General features: G+C 53.1%; 1 protein-coding gene across 6 annotated transcripts in view; it reads left to right on the forward strand.

The window, feature by feature from the left end:
- Nucleotides 1–14,087, forward strand: part of LOC116464059 (synaptotagmin-3) — a 27,594-nt gene extending 13,507 nt beyond the window's left edge. Inside the window, exons 1-6 of one of the 6 annotated variants that reach the window (XM_032147339.2) lie at nt 5,439–5,526; nt 6,152–6,289; nt 6,476–8,054; nt 10,005–10,530; nt 12,728–13,115; nt 13,644–14,087. In XM_032147339.2, the coding sequence (XP_032003230.1) occupies nt 7,403–8,054; nt 10,005–10,530; nt 12,728–13,115; nt 13,644–13,883 (1,806 nt within the window). In that variant the 5' untranslated portion in view covers nt 5,439–5,526; nt 6,152–6,289; nt 6,476–7,402 and the 3' untranslated portion in view covers nt 13,884–14,087. Of the gene's footprint in view, nt 1–5,438; nt 5,527–5,902; nt 6,290–6,475; nt 8,055–10,004; nt 10,531–11,532; nt 11,970–12,727; nt 13,116–13,643 lie in introns of those variants that run through there. The other 5 variants (XM_032147342.2, XM_032147344.2, XM_058434966.1 and 2 more) reach the window with 5 other exon arrangements.
- The last annotated feature ends 2,414 nt before the right edge of the window (nt 14,088–16,501 follow it).

The raw sequence follows: 16,501 nt of genomic DNA on the forward strand, positions 1-16,501 counted from the left end.
CCTACTTCCAGGCACATTTGTGTGTGAATCTGTAGGTATTTGTGAAAACTCATTCAATCAGTCATCCATCCATCCATCCCTTCATCTATTTCTCCAACATCCACCCATCCATCCTCTAACTCTTCATCTATCCAATCATCCATTCAATCATCCATCCCTCCACCTAGCCATCCACTCATCCCTCCCTTCATCTATTTCTCCAAAATCCATCCATCCTTTATCTAATTCTCCATCTACCCATCCAATCATCTATCCATCCACCCAACCCTCCACTCATCCATCCCTTTATTTATTCCTGCAGCATCCATCCATCCATCCATCCTGTCATCCACTCATCTATCCATTCCTTCATCTATTTCTCCAACATCCGTCCATCCATCCACCAATCCATCCATCTTCTATCCATTCAACCACTTACTCATTCATCCCTTCATCTATTTCTGCAGCTTCCATCCATCCCATCCAACCATCCACTCATCCATCCCTTCATCTATTCCTCCAACATCCATCCATCTATCCACCAATCTATCTATCCTCTATCCATTCAGCCATTCACTCATCCATCCCTTCATCTATTTCTGCAGTATCCATCTATCCATCCCCACTCTAACTCTTCATCTATCCATCCAATCATCCATGTATGCACCCAACCATCCACTCTTTCATCTGTCCATTCCTTCATCTATTCCTCCAACATCCATCTTATCCATCCACCCATTCACTCATCCACCTATCCGTCCATCCCTTCATCTATCCTTCCAGCATCTATCCAGTCATGCACCCATCCATCAATATATCATAGATTCATACATTCCTCCACTTATCCATTCACATGTTCATTCATTTATTCAACCAACCAATATGTATTGAGTGCCTACCATGTGCCAGGTACTGTGCCAGGCAGCTGGGACACAGCTATGAACAAAACAAAGTGCCACTCCTACGGAGCTTGTGTGCTTGACAGTCCTCAAGGTGCCAAACTCCCCCCTGCCCCCAGGTCTTACGTGAGCTGTCCCTTCTCCCTGGAGCATTTCTCCTCTCTTCTCTCATCTTCACCACCTGGCTTATGCCTACTCATCCTTCTGAGCTCAACTGAAAAGTCACTTGCTCAGGAACTTCCCTGACCTCTCTCAAACACATAGCACAATGGATGTTCCTTCCTAGCATTGATCCTAGTATGAGGATCCTAGTATGTGTAGTTATTTGATTATTTTCTGTCTCTTCCACTAGACCATGAGCTCTTCCAACCCTGGAATTTTAGTCTGTTTTCTTCCCAGATGAATCCCTGCTGCCTAAAAAAAATGCCTGGCAGCCGGGCGCAGTGGCTCACGCTTGTGATCCCAGCACTTTGGGAGGCCGAGGCGGGTGGATCACGAAGTCAGGAGATTGAGACCATGGTGAAACCCCGTCTCTACTAAAAATACAAAAAAATTAGCTGGGCGTGGTGGCGGGCGACTGTAGTCCCAGCTACTCGGAGAGGCTGAGGCAGGAGAATGGCGTGAATCCGGGAAGCGGAGCTTGCAGTGAGCCGAGATCGCGCCATTGCACTCCAGCCTGGGCGACAGAGCGAGACTCCGTCTCAAAAAACAAACAAACAAACAAACAAACAAAAAAATGCCTGGCACACATTAGGTGCTCAGAAAGTATTTCTCAAATGACTGCATGAATTGAGTTGAATGAATATGAAAGATTCTATCTCTGTCTCCTGGCTCCCTGTCTGGTGCCCTTCATATTGTTCTATACTCCTAGCAGCAGTAGCATGCAAGTCCTCAAATGGGTCCTAGATGCAAACAGCATGGTGGCTAAAGGCAAGGGCTCTGGATTCAGATCCACTCCGTTTTTTGTGTTTTCTTTTTGTTTTTTGAGACAAGGTCTCACTCTGACATCCAGGCTGGAGTGCAGTGGCACAATCATGGCTCACTGTACTCCAGCCTGGATGTAAATGCACATCCATCTGGGGGGATGCAAGAAGGCACAAGGATGGGACTCTGGGCAGCCTCCATTTCCCCACAGCCTCGACTTCTGGGGCTCAAGCAATCCTCCCACCTCAGCCTCCCCCCAAGCAGGTGGGACTACAGGTGTGTGCCACCATGCCCGGCTTAATTTTGTATTTTTGGTAAAGATGAGGTCTCACTATGTTGTCCAGGCAAGTCTCGACTCCTGAGCTCAAAGGATCCTCTCGCCTTCGGCCTCCCAAAGTGCTGGGATTACAGGTGTGAGCCACTGCACCTGGTCCAGACCCATACAGTTTTTCATCTCCACTCACACTTTCCAGACGTGTGATCTTGGGCAGAGTACTTCCCTTGCTGAGCCTCAATTTCCTCACTTGTCAAGTCCAGCTAAAGTTTAAATGAGCAAATGCATTTAATTTTTATTTATGACAACACTAAACACTAGCCATTTTTCCTAAGCACCTTCCATGAATTTAATTTAACCTTCAAAATAACCCAATGAGATAGAATATGATTTTTTTCTTTCTTTCTTTCTTCTTTTTTTTTTTTTTTGAGACAGAGTTTCACTCTTGTTGCCCAGGCTGGAGTGCAATGGCATGATCTTGGTTCACTGCAACCTCTGCCTCCTGGGTTCAAATGATTCTCCTGCTTCAGCCTCCTAACTAGCTGAGATTACAGGCATGTGCCACCACGTCTGGCTAATTTTTGTATTTTTAGTAGAGACGGGGTTTCTCCATGTTGGTCAGGCTGGTCTCAAACTCCCGACCTCAGGTGATGTGCCAGCCTCGGCCTCCCAAAGGGCTGGGATTACAGGCATGAGCCACCACACCCAGCCAGAGTATGATTTTTTAAAAGTATTATTATCTGCACTTACAGAGAGGGAAACTGAGGCATGGAGAATATAAGTAACCCCTCTGAGGTTGCATAGAGAGGGGAGCAGAGCTGGGATTTGAATCCCAGTGCTCTGCCCCCAAAGTCACACAGAAAACCAGTGCACTACGGCTGCCTCTCAATGCCTGGGCAGCCTCGGAATCCGAGCGTCTCTTTGGAAACGTGTCATGGCAGCCTGGCAAGCCCATCTGTGTGCCCATCTCTTGAGTGTGTGCATCACTGCGTGTCTCTCCCTGTGGAACAGGGCAACCTGTAGACCCTGGGCAGGCCCAGCAGGGTTCAAGGGTCGGGCTGTGGGAGTCGGCATCGGGACCTGCACTCGTGGTCTGTAGGTTTACACCCGCACATGCTTCCCTGGGTGTAAACGCACATCCATCTGGGGGGATGCAAGAAGCCGCAAGGAAGAGACTCTAGGCAAACCTGGGAGGCATTTCTGGGGGTTCTGTGGTAGGATAATGGCTGCAAAATGTACACATAGGCAGCAATAGGGGTAGGGTGTAATCTAATTAGAGGGAGGGCCCAGGATGCTTGCTCAAAGTTGTATTTGCAGAAGCAGCAAGCAATTTTTACTTTTATTTACTTATTTATTTTGACATTTTTATTTCTTGCTCTAAATATTTATTTATTTATTCATATTTATATTTATTTTTGAGACAGGGTCTCACTCTGTCGCCCAGGCTGGAGCCCAGTGGCACAATCTTGGCTCACTGACTGCAACCTTCACCTTCCGTGTTCAAGTGATCCTCCTGCCTCAGCCCCCCAAGTAGCTAGGACTACAGGCATGCGTCACCACACCCAGCTAATTTTTGTATTTTTTATAGAGACAGGGTTTTGCCATGTTGCCCAAGCTGGTCTTGAACTCCTGAGCTCACGTGATCCGCCCACTTGGCCTCCCAAAGTGCTAGGATTACAGTCATGAGCCACTGCACCTGGCTATTTATTCGTGAGTTGGGGTCTTGCTTTGTTCTCCAGGCTGGATGGAGTACAATGGTGCAATCATAGCTCACTGCAGCCTCAAAATCCTGGGCTAGGCCGGACGCAGTGGCTCACGTCTGTAATCCTAGCACTTTGGGAGGCCGAGGCTAGTGGATCACAAGGTCGGGAGATCGAGACCACGGCGAAACCCCGTCTCTACTAAAAATAAAAAAAAAATTAGCCAGGCGCGGTGGCAGGCGCCTGTAGTCCCAGCTACTCAGGAGGCTGAGGCAGGAGAATGGAGTGAACACAGGAGGCAGAGCTTTCAGCGAGCCGAGATCGCGCCACTGCACTCCAGCCTGGGCGACAGAGCGAGACTCTGTCTCAAAAAAAAAAAAAAAACCTGGGCTCCAGCAATCCTCCCACCTCAGCCTCCTGCGTAGGTGGGACTACAGGCACGTGCCACCAAACCCACTAGTTTGGTTTTGTTTTGGTTTTTTGTTTTTTTTGTTTTGTAGAGATGGAGTCTCACTATGTTGTCCAGGATAGTCTCAAACTCCTGGCTTCAAACGATCCTCCCACTTTGGCCTCCCAAAGTGTTGGGATTTACAGGTGTCAGCCCAGCCTTTGATTTTTACTTAGAGGTTGTATTTATTTGGATGTCACTGATTGAGAGCACTGAGGGGGCCTCCGAGCCACCTCTCCAGGCTATGTAGATCTAGATCAGGCTTGTCCAACCCATGGCCTAAGGCCCGCATGCAGCCCAGGACAGCTTTGAATGCGGCACAACACAAATTTTTAAACTTTCTTAAAACATTATGAGATTTTTTGTGTGATTTTTTTTTTTTCATCAGCTATTGTTACTGTTAGTGTATTTTGTGTGTAGCCCAAGACAACAATGCAGCCCAGGGAAGCCGAAAGATTGGACGCCCCTGATCTAGACCTTACCCAAGGGATTTAACCTCCATGGGCCTCAGTTCTCTCCTCTGTGAAATGGGAATGTCATAATTGCACCCAAGTGAAAATTAAATGAGAAAACGCTTTCAAAGCACTTAGCACTTCACCACTTATAGGAAGTGACAATTGCCATTAACTGCTATTAATATACCAGAAACTGTTACTCATTGCTTTTGAGAAATATTCATTAAGTACCTAGTTGGTACCAATGTTTTGTCTACACTGACTGGTTTTTCAAACTGTGGATCCCTTAGGAAATAAGTTTATGGTGTGTATTTTGCTGATGAGGAAATGGGGCCTCAGAGCAAGAGGCGCACACAGGCAGGAGTTGGCCCAGGTGGGATTCAAACCCAGGTCCTGCTAGTACCTCTATCCTGGCTGTGGCACTGTACCTTTGAGTCTCAGCTTCCGCTCCTACCACCGGCCTTCAGAGTGGCTCAGGTTGGAGGGCCTGAAGTCCTGGGTTCCTGGGAAGTGGGGCCTGGGGTCCCCGGACTTCTACCTCTGTGAGATAGCGGGGCGGAGAACTGGGCCCCCGGACCCTGGAGAAGCAGCACGTCACGATCCTAGATCTCTGGCTCCCCAGTGTGGAAACCCACTGGGTCTTTGCTGCCTTGGTCCCGGGCAATCTCCCTGCTTCTTTGCTGAGGCCAAGTGATTTCGGCTTTCTTGCCGCGGGTTCGGAGTGGGGGAAGGAGGGGGTGCAGGGGGAGGAGCCGCGGACCTGCGACAGTGGCGAGGGGAGGAGCCGAGCCAGCACCGCGGCGGGCGCGCGGGGCTGCGGCGGCGGCGGCGGCAGCGGCGGCTCCGGGTGAGTCCGCTCCTCCCCCTCCTCCTGCCACAGCCCCAGCCCCAGCCAAATCCCGGGGGTCGGCCCCGGCGCATGGGGGTAGGGTAGATGCAGAAGCGCGTGGATCTCGGACCGGGGAGTGGGAGCGCGGCAGCGCTCTCTGACCACCCCGGGGGAGGGGCACGTGGCCCTGGAAGAGGGTCCCGAAACACCTGGGTGTACCCCACCCCTCGCCCACCGATCCCCAGCGCGGGGGGATCGTTTCCCCATTCCGTGGCCCCTAAGGACTTAGGGCTCCGTGGCTTTTCGAAGTCCTGGACATCGTTCCCCTCCCCTGCAGCGTCTTGGGACCCCAGCATCTTAACCCCCCCCAAACCTTAAAAAAAAAAATCCCATCCTCTCTGCAGCCCGGAGAGGCATTAAGGACTTCAACTCCCAGCAGACCCTCCAGCGCCGGGTCTATGAAGCCGCAGCAGCGCGAGCGCGAGACCTGCCGGGAATTGTAGTCTCTAAGCCCTTAACGGGAGCTGGGGGCCCGGAGGTGGGAGGGGGTGGCCGGGCTCCCAGTGGGTCGCCTGGGGTCAGGCAGCTGGCTCGAGTAGGGCAAGATGCGACTGTTAAGCTGAGCTTTTTCTCCCGGCCTCAGCCCCTAGATCAGACATCCCCTCTCATTACCCGGCGCGTGGGAACGGGTCCACAGCCCCTTGTCCGCCCTAGAACCCCCATGGGCTGCCGCCCGCCGCCGCCTCGGCTGCCACCCAGGACACGGCAGAGATAAGCGCAGGTGAGTGTGACCATGCCTGTCTTGGAGTCCTGGCCTTCTGCAGCACCCCCACGACACCTGTCCATCTGTGAGCCCTGGTCTGTCTGTTCCTAATTCCCCTGCATCCCCTTCAACCCATCTTGATGCCTGGCTCCGAGCCATGTGTCACTAATTCCCCCTCTCCCCACATCCACCTCTCCTTCCTAGCCTCCTCTCATTTATGTGCTCATTGAACCTTCCCTTATGAACCCATGTCTGTCTGCCCAGCCCTCCTCTCTCCTTTTGTCTATCTGCGATCTCTAGCCATCATCTACTGTCCTTGCCCACCCATTCATCCTCCCATTCGACCGTTTCTCTTTCAAAGATATTTCTGCCCACACTCCTGCCTGCCCCTCTTCACCGTCTCTCGTCCTCTCGTCTCTCAAGCCCCCGTGAATTAATTACACCTCGGTTCATTCCTTGTCACTGTCCATCCCAAGTCTCAATCCTTGACTTTCCTTCTGCCTGCCTGTTCACCTCTCCATCTCTTCGGAGTCTCAGTCTGCCCTTCACATTATCTCTGTCTCCCCTCCCTGTATCTCTCCCTCCCTCAACTTGGTCCCCATCTCTGCATCTCCATCTCTTCACCCCCAGCTCCCACCATACCTATCCACCTCCTATCTCTCTACCCGCATCCATCCTTGTCTCCTGGCCCTCCCCGTGTCTACCCCAGTCTGGCCTCCTTGATCCCTGGACCCTCCAACTGCTTTCCTACCCTAAGCCCTTGTCATCCTGCTCCTGCCGTCTCAAATGCTTTTCTTTAAAATGCTTTTCCCACCCTGGCGCCACTGCCCACCGCCTGTGGCTGGCTCCATGTCACCCTTAAGGTTTGGAAGAGCCCTCCCTGACCGCCCCCCTCTGAGTTCCTTTGTGACACATCCTCCAGCTGTGTCCTGTGGAGCGCTTCTCACAGACAGTCTGAGAGTGACTGGTTTGTGTATGTGTTTTTGTTTGCTTGTTTACTCTGTGTCTCCTCTCATTGGATTGTGACACCAGGAGGTCAGGGAACTCCAGGACCTTGTTCTCTGCTGGATTCGCAGCAACCAGCACAGCACGTAGGGTGTACTTGGTGCTGGATGGATGTTTGTTGAATGAATGAATGATGAATGGCTGGCACCTTGTCTGCTCATCCTTAACTCCCATTCCTTCCTCTGTGCAGCCCTAATCTTTGTTTCCTCATTTGTCCATCCCTTTATTTGTGCATCCTCATTCTTAGCCCCTTCCCTGCCCTTCTCCGTCTCTTCCTCCTTGTTCATTTGTCCCTGTTCTCTGTCCTCTACTCCACTCATGCCCATCTCTGTCCCCTTGACTTACCCAGTCCCTGTTACTATCTCCGTCCATAATTTCTGCCCTCTTGTCTGTCCATTCCTAATTCCTTTTCTTTGTCCATCCCTCTCTAATACCTGTCACCTTATCCTTCTTCCTCAAATCTCCATCCCTAATCCATCTGCCCCTAATCTCTGTCCCCTTTGCCCATCCTTCCTTTGCTCGGTGTCTCATTCCACCCTTATCTCCGCACCTGCCCACCCTGCACTCCCATTCTGTTTCCCATCTGCACCCTTGCCCCATCCCTCCCACGCACAGGACCCGACGGCCACCATGTCAGGAGACTATGAGGATGACCTCTGCCGGCGGGCACTCATCCTGGTCTCGGACCTCTGTGCGCGGGTCCGAGATGCTGACACCAACGACAGGTGCCAGGAGTTCAATGACCGAATCCGAGGCTATCCCCGGGGTCCGGATGCAGGTCAGCACCCCTGCCTGTCTTGGCCAGCCCCCTGCCTGCACTATGGCCAGGAGACTCAGAGCAGAACTGCTCAGCTTTCCATTGCTTGTGGGGTCAGTCCCTCGTAGAGTCTTGCCCCCATCCTGCCTGCTGCTGCCCCTCTCCCAAATCTCTGATCCAAGGAGAAGGAGCTGTGTGGTCCACTTTTTGAGTTTTGCCCTGTGGGCCTCCCTCCGACTACCACCACCAAATGCCCCCTTCAGATATCTCTGTGCATCTTGTGTAAATCTCAGGCTCTTGAGTCGGACTGACTTGTTTGGGTTCAAGTCCCATCTCCCTCACTTTATTAATAACTGCATGGCTGTAGGTAAGTGACTTTTCTTCTGGGACTCAGTCTCCTCATCTGGAAAATGGGGATAATAAAAGGGATGCTTCATAGAGCAGATGAAAGACGTAAATCATGTAACACCTGGGAAGCACTTAGAACAATGCTGGGCACATAGTGGTCGTTCATTCAATGCTGGGATTCACTTACTGAGCGCCAACTGTGGCCAGGCAGCATGCGAGGTCCTTTGCACATCTCAATGATTACTCACAGTGACCCTTTGTGGAGCATATGCTCCCCATTTTCAACAGAGGAAACTGAGGCTGAGAAGGGTCAAGTGACCTGTCCAAGGTCACATAGCTAGAAAGCAGCAGGGTTCTGGGAATGAGGAAACATTATGAGTGCCACTGTCCGGATGAGGAAACGGTGACCAGAGGAAGCATGTGCTGAGTGATTACAACCACAGTCACACTTGCTGAGCACCAGGGCAGGGCCTGGCACCTCATGTGCAGGATGCCCAGGTGACAGTCATGAGGGATAAGGCTGAGAGAGCAGCAGTCACTTGCCCAGAGGCTCAATGGTAGCAGAGGCAGAATTGAATCCTGCATAGTCTAGTACAGCACTGTAGTCTGGGGGTGCCCACGACCACCCTCAGGTTCAATGATTTGCTGGAATCATTGACTCGCCTGGCAGGCTTAAACAACCTGATCTCTATAAAGTACTGAGCTATCTGGTATGTAATCACCCCTCAAGATATGTTTGTTATTATCTTCCACATGTGATTTACCTTCTGTATTCCTTCAAACTACTATAAGAGGGAAGAACTGATTTTTCCTACTTGGAAAATAGGAAATGTAAGGTTCAGAGTGGTTAAGATATGTTCCCAAGGCCACACAGCAACCGTGATTTAAACCCTTCCCTGCCTAACTGTCTCATGCAGGGTCCATGCTTCCTTGACCATCTCTGAGCATTTTGGAGGACCTTGGTGCTACCTCACATGTTGTGTTCTATTATAGAGAGGCAGCAAAGTCTAGTGATTAAGAGAATAAAATCTGGAGAGAGACTGCTGCATTCAAATCTCAGAACAGTCATTTATTACTTGTAAAACCTTAAACAAATCACTGAATCTCTCTGTGTCTCGGTTTCCTCATCTTTAAAATGGTTATATAGAACTACTGGGCTGGGCACAGTGGCCACATCTGTAATCACAGCACTTTGGGAGGTCAAGGTGGAAAGACTGCTTGAGGCCAGGAATTTGAGACCAGCCTGGGCAACATAGCAAGACCTCGTCTCTACAAAAAAATTTAAAAGTTAGCCAGGTGTGATAGCACATACCTGTAGTTCCAGCTTCTTGGGAGGCTGAGGTAAGAGGATTGCTTGAGCCCAGGAGTTTGAGGGTGCAGTGAGCTGTGATTATGCCACTGCACTCCAGCCTGAGTAACAGAGATTCCATCTCTAAAAAAATACAATACTTAACCTTGTAGAGTTGTAGAACATAAATTAAGTAATACATGTAAAGTGCCTGGCACTTGCGATTGCATGGACAATTGCATGGCAAATATGAAGGGTTAACTCTTTGGGGACAGCAGAGGGAGGATGTACTGTGACCCCATCCTGACCCCTACCTCTGTCCTTGTTCTCTCCAGACATCTCCGTGAGCCTGCTGTCGGTCATCGTGACATTCTGTGGCATTGTCCTTCTGGGTGTCTCTCTCTTCGTGTCCTGGAAGTTGTGCTGGGTGCCCTGGCGGGACAAGGGAGGCTCGGCAGTGGGCGGTGGCCCCCTGCGCAAAGACCTAGGCCCTGGTGTCGGGCTGGCAGGCCTGGTAGGCAGCGGCGGGCACCACCTGGGGGCTGGCCTGGGTGGCCATCCTCTGCTGGGCGGCCCACACCACCATGCCCATGCCGCCCACCATCCACCCTTTGCTGAGCTGCTGGAGCCAGGCAGCCTGGGTGGTTCTGACACCCCTGAGCCCTCCTACTTGGACATGGACTCGTATCCAGAGGCTGCAGCAGCAGCAGTGGCCGCTGGGGTCAAACCGAGCCAAACATCCCCTGAGCTGCCCTCTGAGGGGGGAGCAGGCTCGGGGTTGCTCCTGCTGCCCCCCAGTGGTGGGGGTTTGCCCAGTGCCCAGTCACATCAGCAGGTCACAAGCCTGGCACCCACCACCAGGTGAGAGAGGATACTGGGTTGGGGGTCCACTCTGAACTTCTGCTCCTCCTCTGTGTCTCTTTCCTATCTATGGCTCTTATGAGTTTGGGATTTGGAGGGGAATCGGGGTATTGACTCCTGGATCTTAGGGAAAGAGGAGTCTGGGGCCCTAGACTCCTGGATCTGAGGGAGGTTGGGGCTGTGGGGTCTAGACCCCTTGGACCAGAAGGAGTAGGGGACTGGGGGCCTGAATTCCTGGGTCCAGAGGGAGGAGACTGGGGGCAGGACTTAGGACAGGAAAGTAGAGGAGAATGAGGTTGGATCCCCAAGTCCCCTGTGGCACAAGGCAGATCACCCCCTTTCTCCCTAAGCCGGGATTGGTAGTCGGACCTGGAGTTCCTTCGTTCATTATTCCTCAATATACATGTAAATGTATATTGAGCACTAATATAAACTAGGCCTGAGAGGGGTGTTAGGAAAACACCAGACTCTGCCCTCCTGTCACTCACAGTGCAGGGGAGGCGGCCCCCAGACTGGCTGTGCTGGTGTAGCCAGGTTGGTGAGACAGGAAAGCGGCTCAGGGAACCGCAGCTCGGAGAAGGCTGGGAGCTTCCTGGAGGTTGAGCTGTCTCAGCTGAGACCCGCAGGCTGAGGGAGAGTTAGGAAGGCAAAGAAGCAGGGCTGTGACCTGGGCATTCCAGGTGAAAGGAGCGGCCCAGGCAAAGACAAGAGGAGAACGAGATCCTAGTGCATTGTGAGGACAGCCCACACCAAGGGGACAGCCAGGGCACCAAGCCTTAGTCACCAAGGCATGAGAATAAGTTTGAAAAAAAGAAAACTTCAGGCTGGGCCCAGTGGCTCATGCTTGTAATCCCAGCACTTTGGAAGGCCAAGGTGGGCAGATCACTTGAGGTCAGGAGTTCGAGACCAGCCTGGCCAATATGGTGAAACCCCATCTCTACTAAAAATACAAAAAAAAAAAAAAAAATAGTTGGGCATGGTGGTGTGTGTCTGTAATCCCAGATACTCAGGAGGCTGAGACAGGAGAATCTCTCGAACCTGGGAGCCAAGATTGCACCACTGTACTCCAGCCTGGGCAGCAGAGCGAGACTCCATCTCAAAAAAAAAGAAAGAAGAAAGAAAGAAAGAGAGAGAGAGAGTGAAAGAAAGAAAGAAAGAAAGAAAGAAAGAAAGAAAGAAAGAAAGAAAGAAAGAAAGAAAGAAAGAGAAAAGAAAAAAGAAAAAGAAAAGAAAAAAGAAAACTCCAGAGATGTGGCTATGGACACTAGACCACATGGGGCTTTGAGTGCCCGCCTGAGGGTCTGGGACTTTGTCCTGAGGGCACTGAGGAGCCATGGGAGGGCCGTGAGCAAGGGAGGGGCAGGCTCAGCTCTGGGTGTAGAAGGAACCCTCTGGGGCCATATGGGGGTGGGTTGGAGGGAGACACTGGAGGCTGAGAGTCCAGGAGAGGGCAAGGCCTGAGCTGTGACCAGGACAGTGGGGATAGAGAGATGGCCAGGGAGATTAACAGAAGGGCAGAAGAGGGTTCAAAGAAGGTCTGTGTTATGTGGGGCGCCAGGGGTCCATGGAGAAGCATCCTGGGTCACCAGCTTGAGGTCCAAAGGAGGTTACTGGAAGCTGGTGCATGCACAGGTCTGGGCTGGAGCTAGCTTTGAAATGGAGAGAATGAGGCTGGGTGTGGTGGCTCACGCCTGTAATCCCAGCACTTTGGGAGGCCGAGGCAGGCCGATCATCTGAGGTCAGGAGTTTAAGACCAGCCTGACCAACATGGTGAAACCCCATCTCTGCTAAAAATATAAAAATTAGCCGGGTATGGTGGTGCGCACCTGTAATCCCAGTTACTCGGGAGGCTGAGGCGCTTGAACCTGGGAGGCAGACACTGCAGTGGGCCGAGATCACGCCTTTGCACTCCAGCCTGGGCGACAAGAGCAAAACTCCGTCTCAAAAAAGAAGGAAAGAAGGAAGGAAAGAAAGAAGGGAGGGAGGGAGGGAAGGAATGCCCCCAGATACCAATGGGGAAACTGAGGCTCAGAGAGCACAGTGGCTTCCTCAAGCTCACACAGTGAGCAAAGGAGGGGATTTGTGGCCACCTGGCTGGGGGATGGAGGGAAAGGCAGGGAGGAGTCTCCCAGGTCTCTGCATGCAGTCAAAGATCAGAGCCACTGACCTCACCTTGGTCTCCCCCCACCCCCTACAGGTACCCAGCCCTGCCCCGACCCCTCACCCAGCAGACTCTGACCTCCCAGCCGGACCCCAGCAGTGAGGAGCGGCCACCTGCCCTGCCCTTACCCCTGCCTGGCGGCGAGGAAAAAGCCAAACTCATTGGGCAAATTAAGCCAGAGCTGTACCAGGGGACTGGCCCTGGTGGCCGGCGGAGCGGTGGGGGCCCAGGCTCTGGAGAGGCAGGCACAGGGGCACCCTGTGGCCGCATCAGCTTCGCCCTGAGGTACCTCTATGGCTCAGACCAGCTGGTGGTGAGGATCCTGCAGGCCCTGGACCTCCCCGCCAAGGACTCCAACGGCTTCTCAGACCCCTACGTCAAGATCTACCTGCTGCCTGACCGCAAGAAAAAGTTTCAGACCAAGGTCCGGAGCAGTGGGCTGGACACTGGGGTCCCACAGAGAGGGAGCTAGGGGCCTGGACTCCTGGGTCTAAGGAAGCAGCGGCTGGGGGCCTGGACTCCTGGGTCTGAGGGAGGAGGGGCTTGTCCTGGACTCCTGGGTCTGATGGAGGAGGGGCTGGGGGCCTGGACTCCTGGGTCTGAGGGAGGAGGGGCTGGGGGCCTGGACTCCTGGGTCTGAGGGAAGAGGGGCTGGGGGCCTGGACTCCTGGGTCTGAGGGAGGAGGGGCTGGGGGCCTGGACTCCTGGATCCTGTGGAGGAGGGGCTGGGGGCCTGGACTCCTGGGTCTGAGGGAGGAGGGGTTGGGGGCCTGGACTCCTGGGTCTGAGGGAAGAGGGGCTGGGGCCTGGACTCCTGGATCCTGTGGAGGAGGGGCTGGGGGCCTGGACTCCTGGGTCTGAGGGAGGAGGGGCTGGGGGCCTGGACTCCTGGATCCTGTGGAGGAGGGGCTTATGGGCACGGTGTCTGTCTCCTATCACCCACCATCACCAGGTGCACAGGAAGACCCTGAACCCTGTCTTCAATGAGACATTTCAATTCTCGGTGCCCCTGGCCGAGCTGGCCCAACGCAAACTGCACTTCAGCGTCTATGACTTTGACCGCTTCTCACGGCACGACCTCATCGGCCAGGTGGTGCTGGACAACCTCCTGGAGCTGGCCGAGCAGCCCCCTGACCGCCCACTCTGGAGGGACATCGTGGAGGGCGGCTCGGTCAGTGGCCCTCTCCCCTGACCTTCCCCTTCCCAGGGCCCTGAGACGCCCCCGGGTTGCAAGCCCCCTGCCCTCAGAGTTCATAACTTCCTCACTTCTTGTCCCCACGTTTTTCTGTTAAAATGTATCACACTGGGGAAGACTGCAAACTTACAGGCAAGAATAGACAATGGGCCGGGCGCAGTGGCTCACGCCTATAATCCCAGCACTTTGGGAGGCCAAGGTGGGCAGATCACTTGAGGTTGGGAGTTTGAGACCAGCCTGGCCAACATGGAGAAACCCCATCTCTACTAAAAATACAAAAATTAGCCGGGCGTGGTGGCACATGCCTGTAATCCCAGCTACTCGGGAGGCTGAGGCAGGAGAATCACTTGAACCAGAAAGTGGAGGTTGTGGTGAGCAGAGATCATGCCATTGCACTCCAGCCTAGGCAACAAGAGCGAAACTCCGTCTCAAAAAAAAAAAAAAAAAAAAAGAACAGATAATGATACAATGGACACCTTTCCTCTCTTCAACATCGCCAAATGTTAGCATCAGGCCTGGATCCAGTTTTTCAACCTCTCACCCCCTTTGCCATCAGATGCCTTCCTGCCTCAACCCCATGACTTCTCCCCTCTCACCCCAGACTTCTTACCTTCCAACTTCCTGACTTTCCAATGTCTGGACTTCCAGAAGCCCCAATCCCTCTCTAATCTCTGAACTTCTGAATTTTCCCAAACCCTGACGTTGGAACTCTTTCATATTCTGACCCTCTGTTTTTTCATGGTCCCTGCCCAAATTCTGATAGCCTGATCCCCCAGGCCTCAGCCATCCTGGGATCCCCAATACGCAGACACTCCTCTAGTCTCCCAGCATGCAGATTATAGGGCCCAGTGGCTTCTTCCTTATTCCTTACTACCCCTGCCCTCTGGTATGTCATTCTCCCTGTACCCCCAATCCCTCCCCAGCCCCATTCTTAGGTACTTGTTGTGTGTGTGTCCTGAGCCCTTCTGCCCCACCAAATCTCAGATCCTCAACTCTACAGCGCCCCCGCTCCAATCTAATCTGTGGATTATCCAACATTCCAGTTCTCTGCCAATCTGGGGTAGCTGTGTGTGTGTTGTGGGGAGGGCGGCCTTCATATCAGGAGAGGACTAGACCTCCTCAAGATCCTTCCCTTCTCTGAGCCTTAGTTTCCCCATCTGTTCAATGACAGATGTCCAGTTGAGCTGGGTGCCTATAGCTCTTCCTGCAGGCTTCTTCATGGGGCTCTCCCCAGCCTGCCTGCTTGGCCCCTCAAGCCCAGCCTTTGAGATTGAAGTGCCCAGTTCCAAGGTCCCAGGGCCCCTGTGTGTTCCACCAGCTCCTACTCCCAGTCATCGCCCATGGCAGCCCCACGCCAGGGCCTTCTCTCTGTATCCATCTGGCCTCATTGTTGTGCTCACCCTTCTCATTTTCTCTGTCCATCATCATCACTCGAGGTTTTCCTCACTCATTCCACTGATTCGTACATTCTCTCTCTCTCTTTTTTTTTTCTTTTTTTTTTTTTTTGAGACAGAGTCTCTCTCTGTCACCGAGGCTGGAGTACAGTGGCGCAATCTCAGCTCACTGCAACCTCCACCTCCCAGGTTCAAGTGATTGTGATTCTCGTGCTTCAGTCACCCAAGTAGCTTGGATTACAGGCTCCCGGCACCACGCCCAGCTAATTTTTGTATTTTTAGTAGAGACGGGGTTTCGCCATGTTGGCCAGGCTGGTCTCGAACTCTTGAGCTCAGGTTATCTGCCCACCTCAGCCTCCCAAAGTGCTGGGATTACAGGCATCAGCCACTGCACCCAGCCTTCATTCATTTCTTCAACCACTGTTTTTTCAGGAGCAGGGCCTGGGGACCCCAGGCAGCCCTCGGCAGCTCCAGGTCCAGGCGGTCGGGCCTTGTGTCAGGGGCCAGGGTTATGGGGAGGCACAGGAGGAGCCTCTGCAGGGCTGTGGGGGATCTGGGAGCTTGTGGAACGAGGGGAGTCTCAAAGGCCAAGAAGGAGATAGAGGGAAGAATGTTCTGGCAGAGAGGCGCCCGGCCAGATGCCCTGAGGGGAGCGAGTAGGGAGTCCAGGGCCCTGGGTGGGCACAGTTGGGAGGCTGCAGGGCTAGGCCAGGTTGGTCAAAGCTCCCAGCTAGCTCCAGCGTGGCTCCAGCCTGTGTGTCAAGGTTGGGGGCGGTCCTGGAAACTTCGGTGGAGGTTGATGAATCTCCTGCCCTCTCTCAGGCTGGTTTGTGTGTGTGTCTGCTTGGTCTTTGTCCCACTCTATCTGAGTCAACCTCTCTCTCTCTCTCTCTCTCGTGGTGCAGGGAGTAGGGTGTCTGAGTCTAGGTTTCTCTCTCGCTCTCTGGTCTCTGCCCCTCCACTCTAATTCTAGGTAACTATCACTCTCTCTGGGTCTTTATGCACCCCCAAGCCACTGTCTCTGGCCATCTCTCTCTCTGGGCCTCTGTCTCTCTCTGAGTCTCTCTCTCTATATCTCTCTCTCTCTCTTTCTCTCTCTGGGTCTCTGTACCCCCTGTCTCTGGGCTTCTGTCTCTCTCTGGGTCTCTGTCCCCCTCTCTCTGGGTCTCTGTCCTCCTCTCTCTCTGGGTCTCTGTCCCTCTCTCTCTCTGGGTCTCTGTC

The sequence above is a fragment of the Hylobates moloch genome, unplaced genomic scaffold (genome assembly GCF_009828535.3).
Source record: "Hylobates moloch isolate HMO894 unplaced genomic scaffold, HMol_V3 SCAFFOLD_151, whole genome shotgun sequence".
Classification (NCBI taxonomy): domain Eukaryota; kingdom Metazoa; phylum Chordata; class Mammalia; order Primates; family Hylobatidae; genus Hylobates; species Hylobates moloch.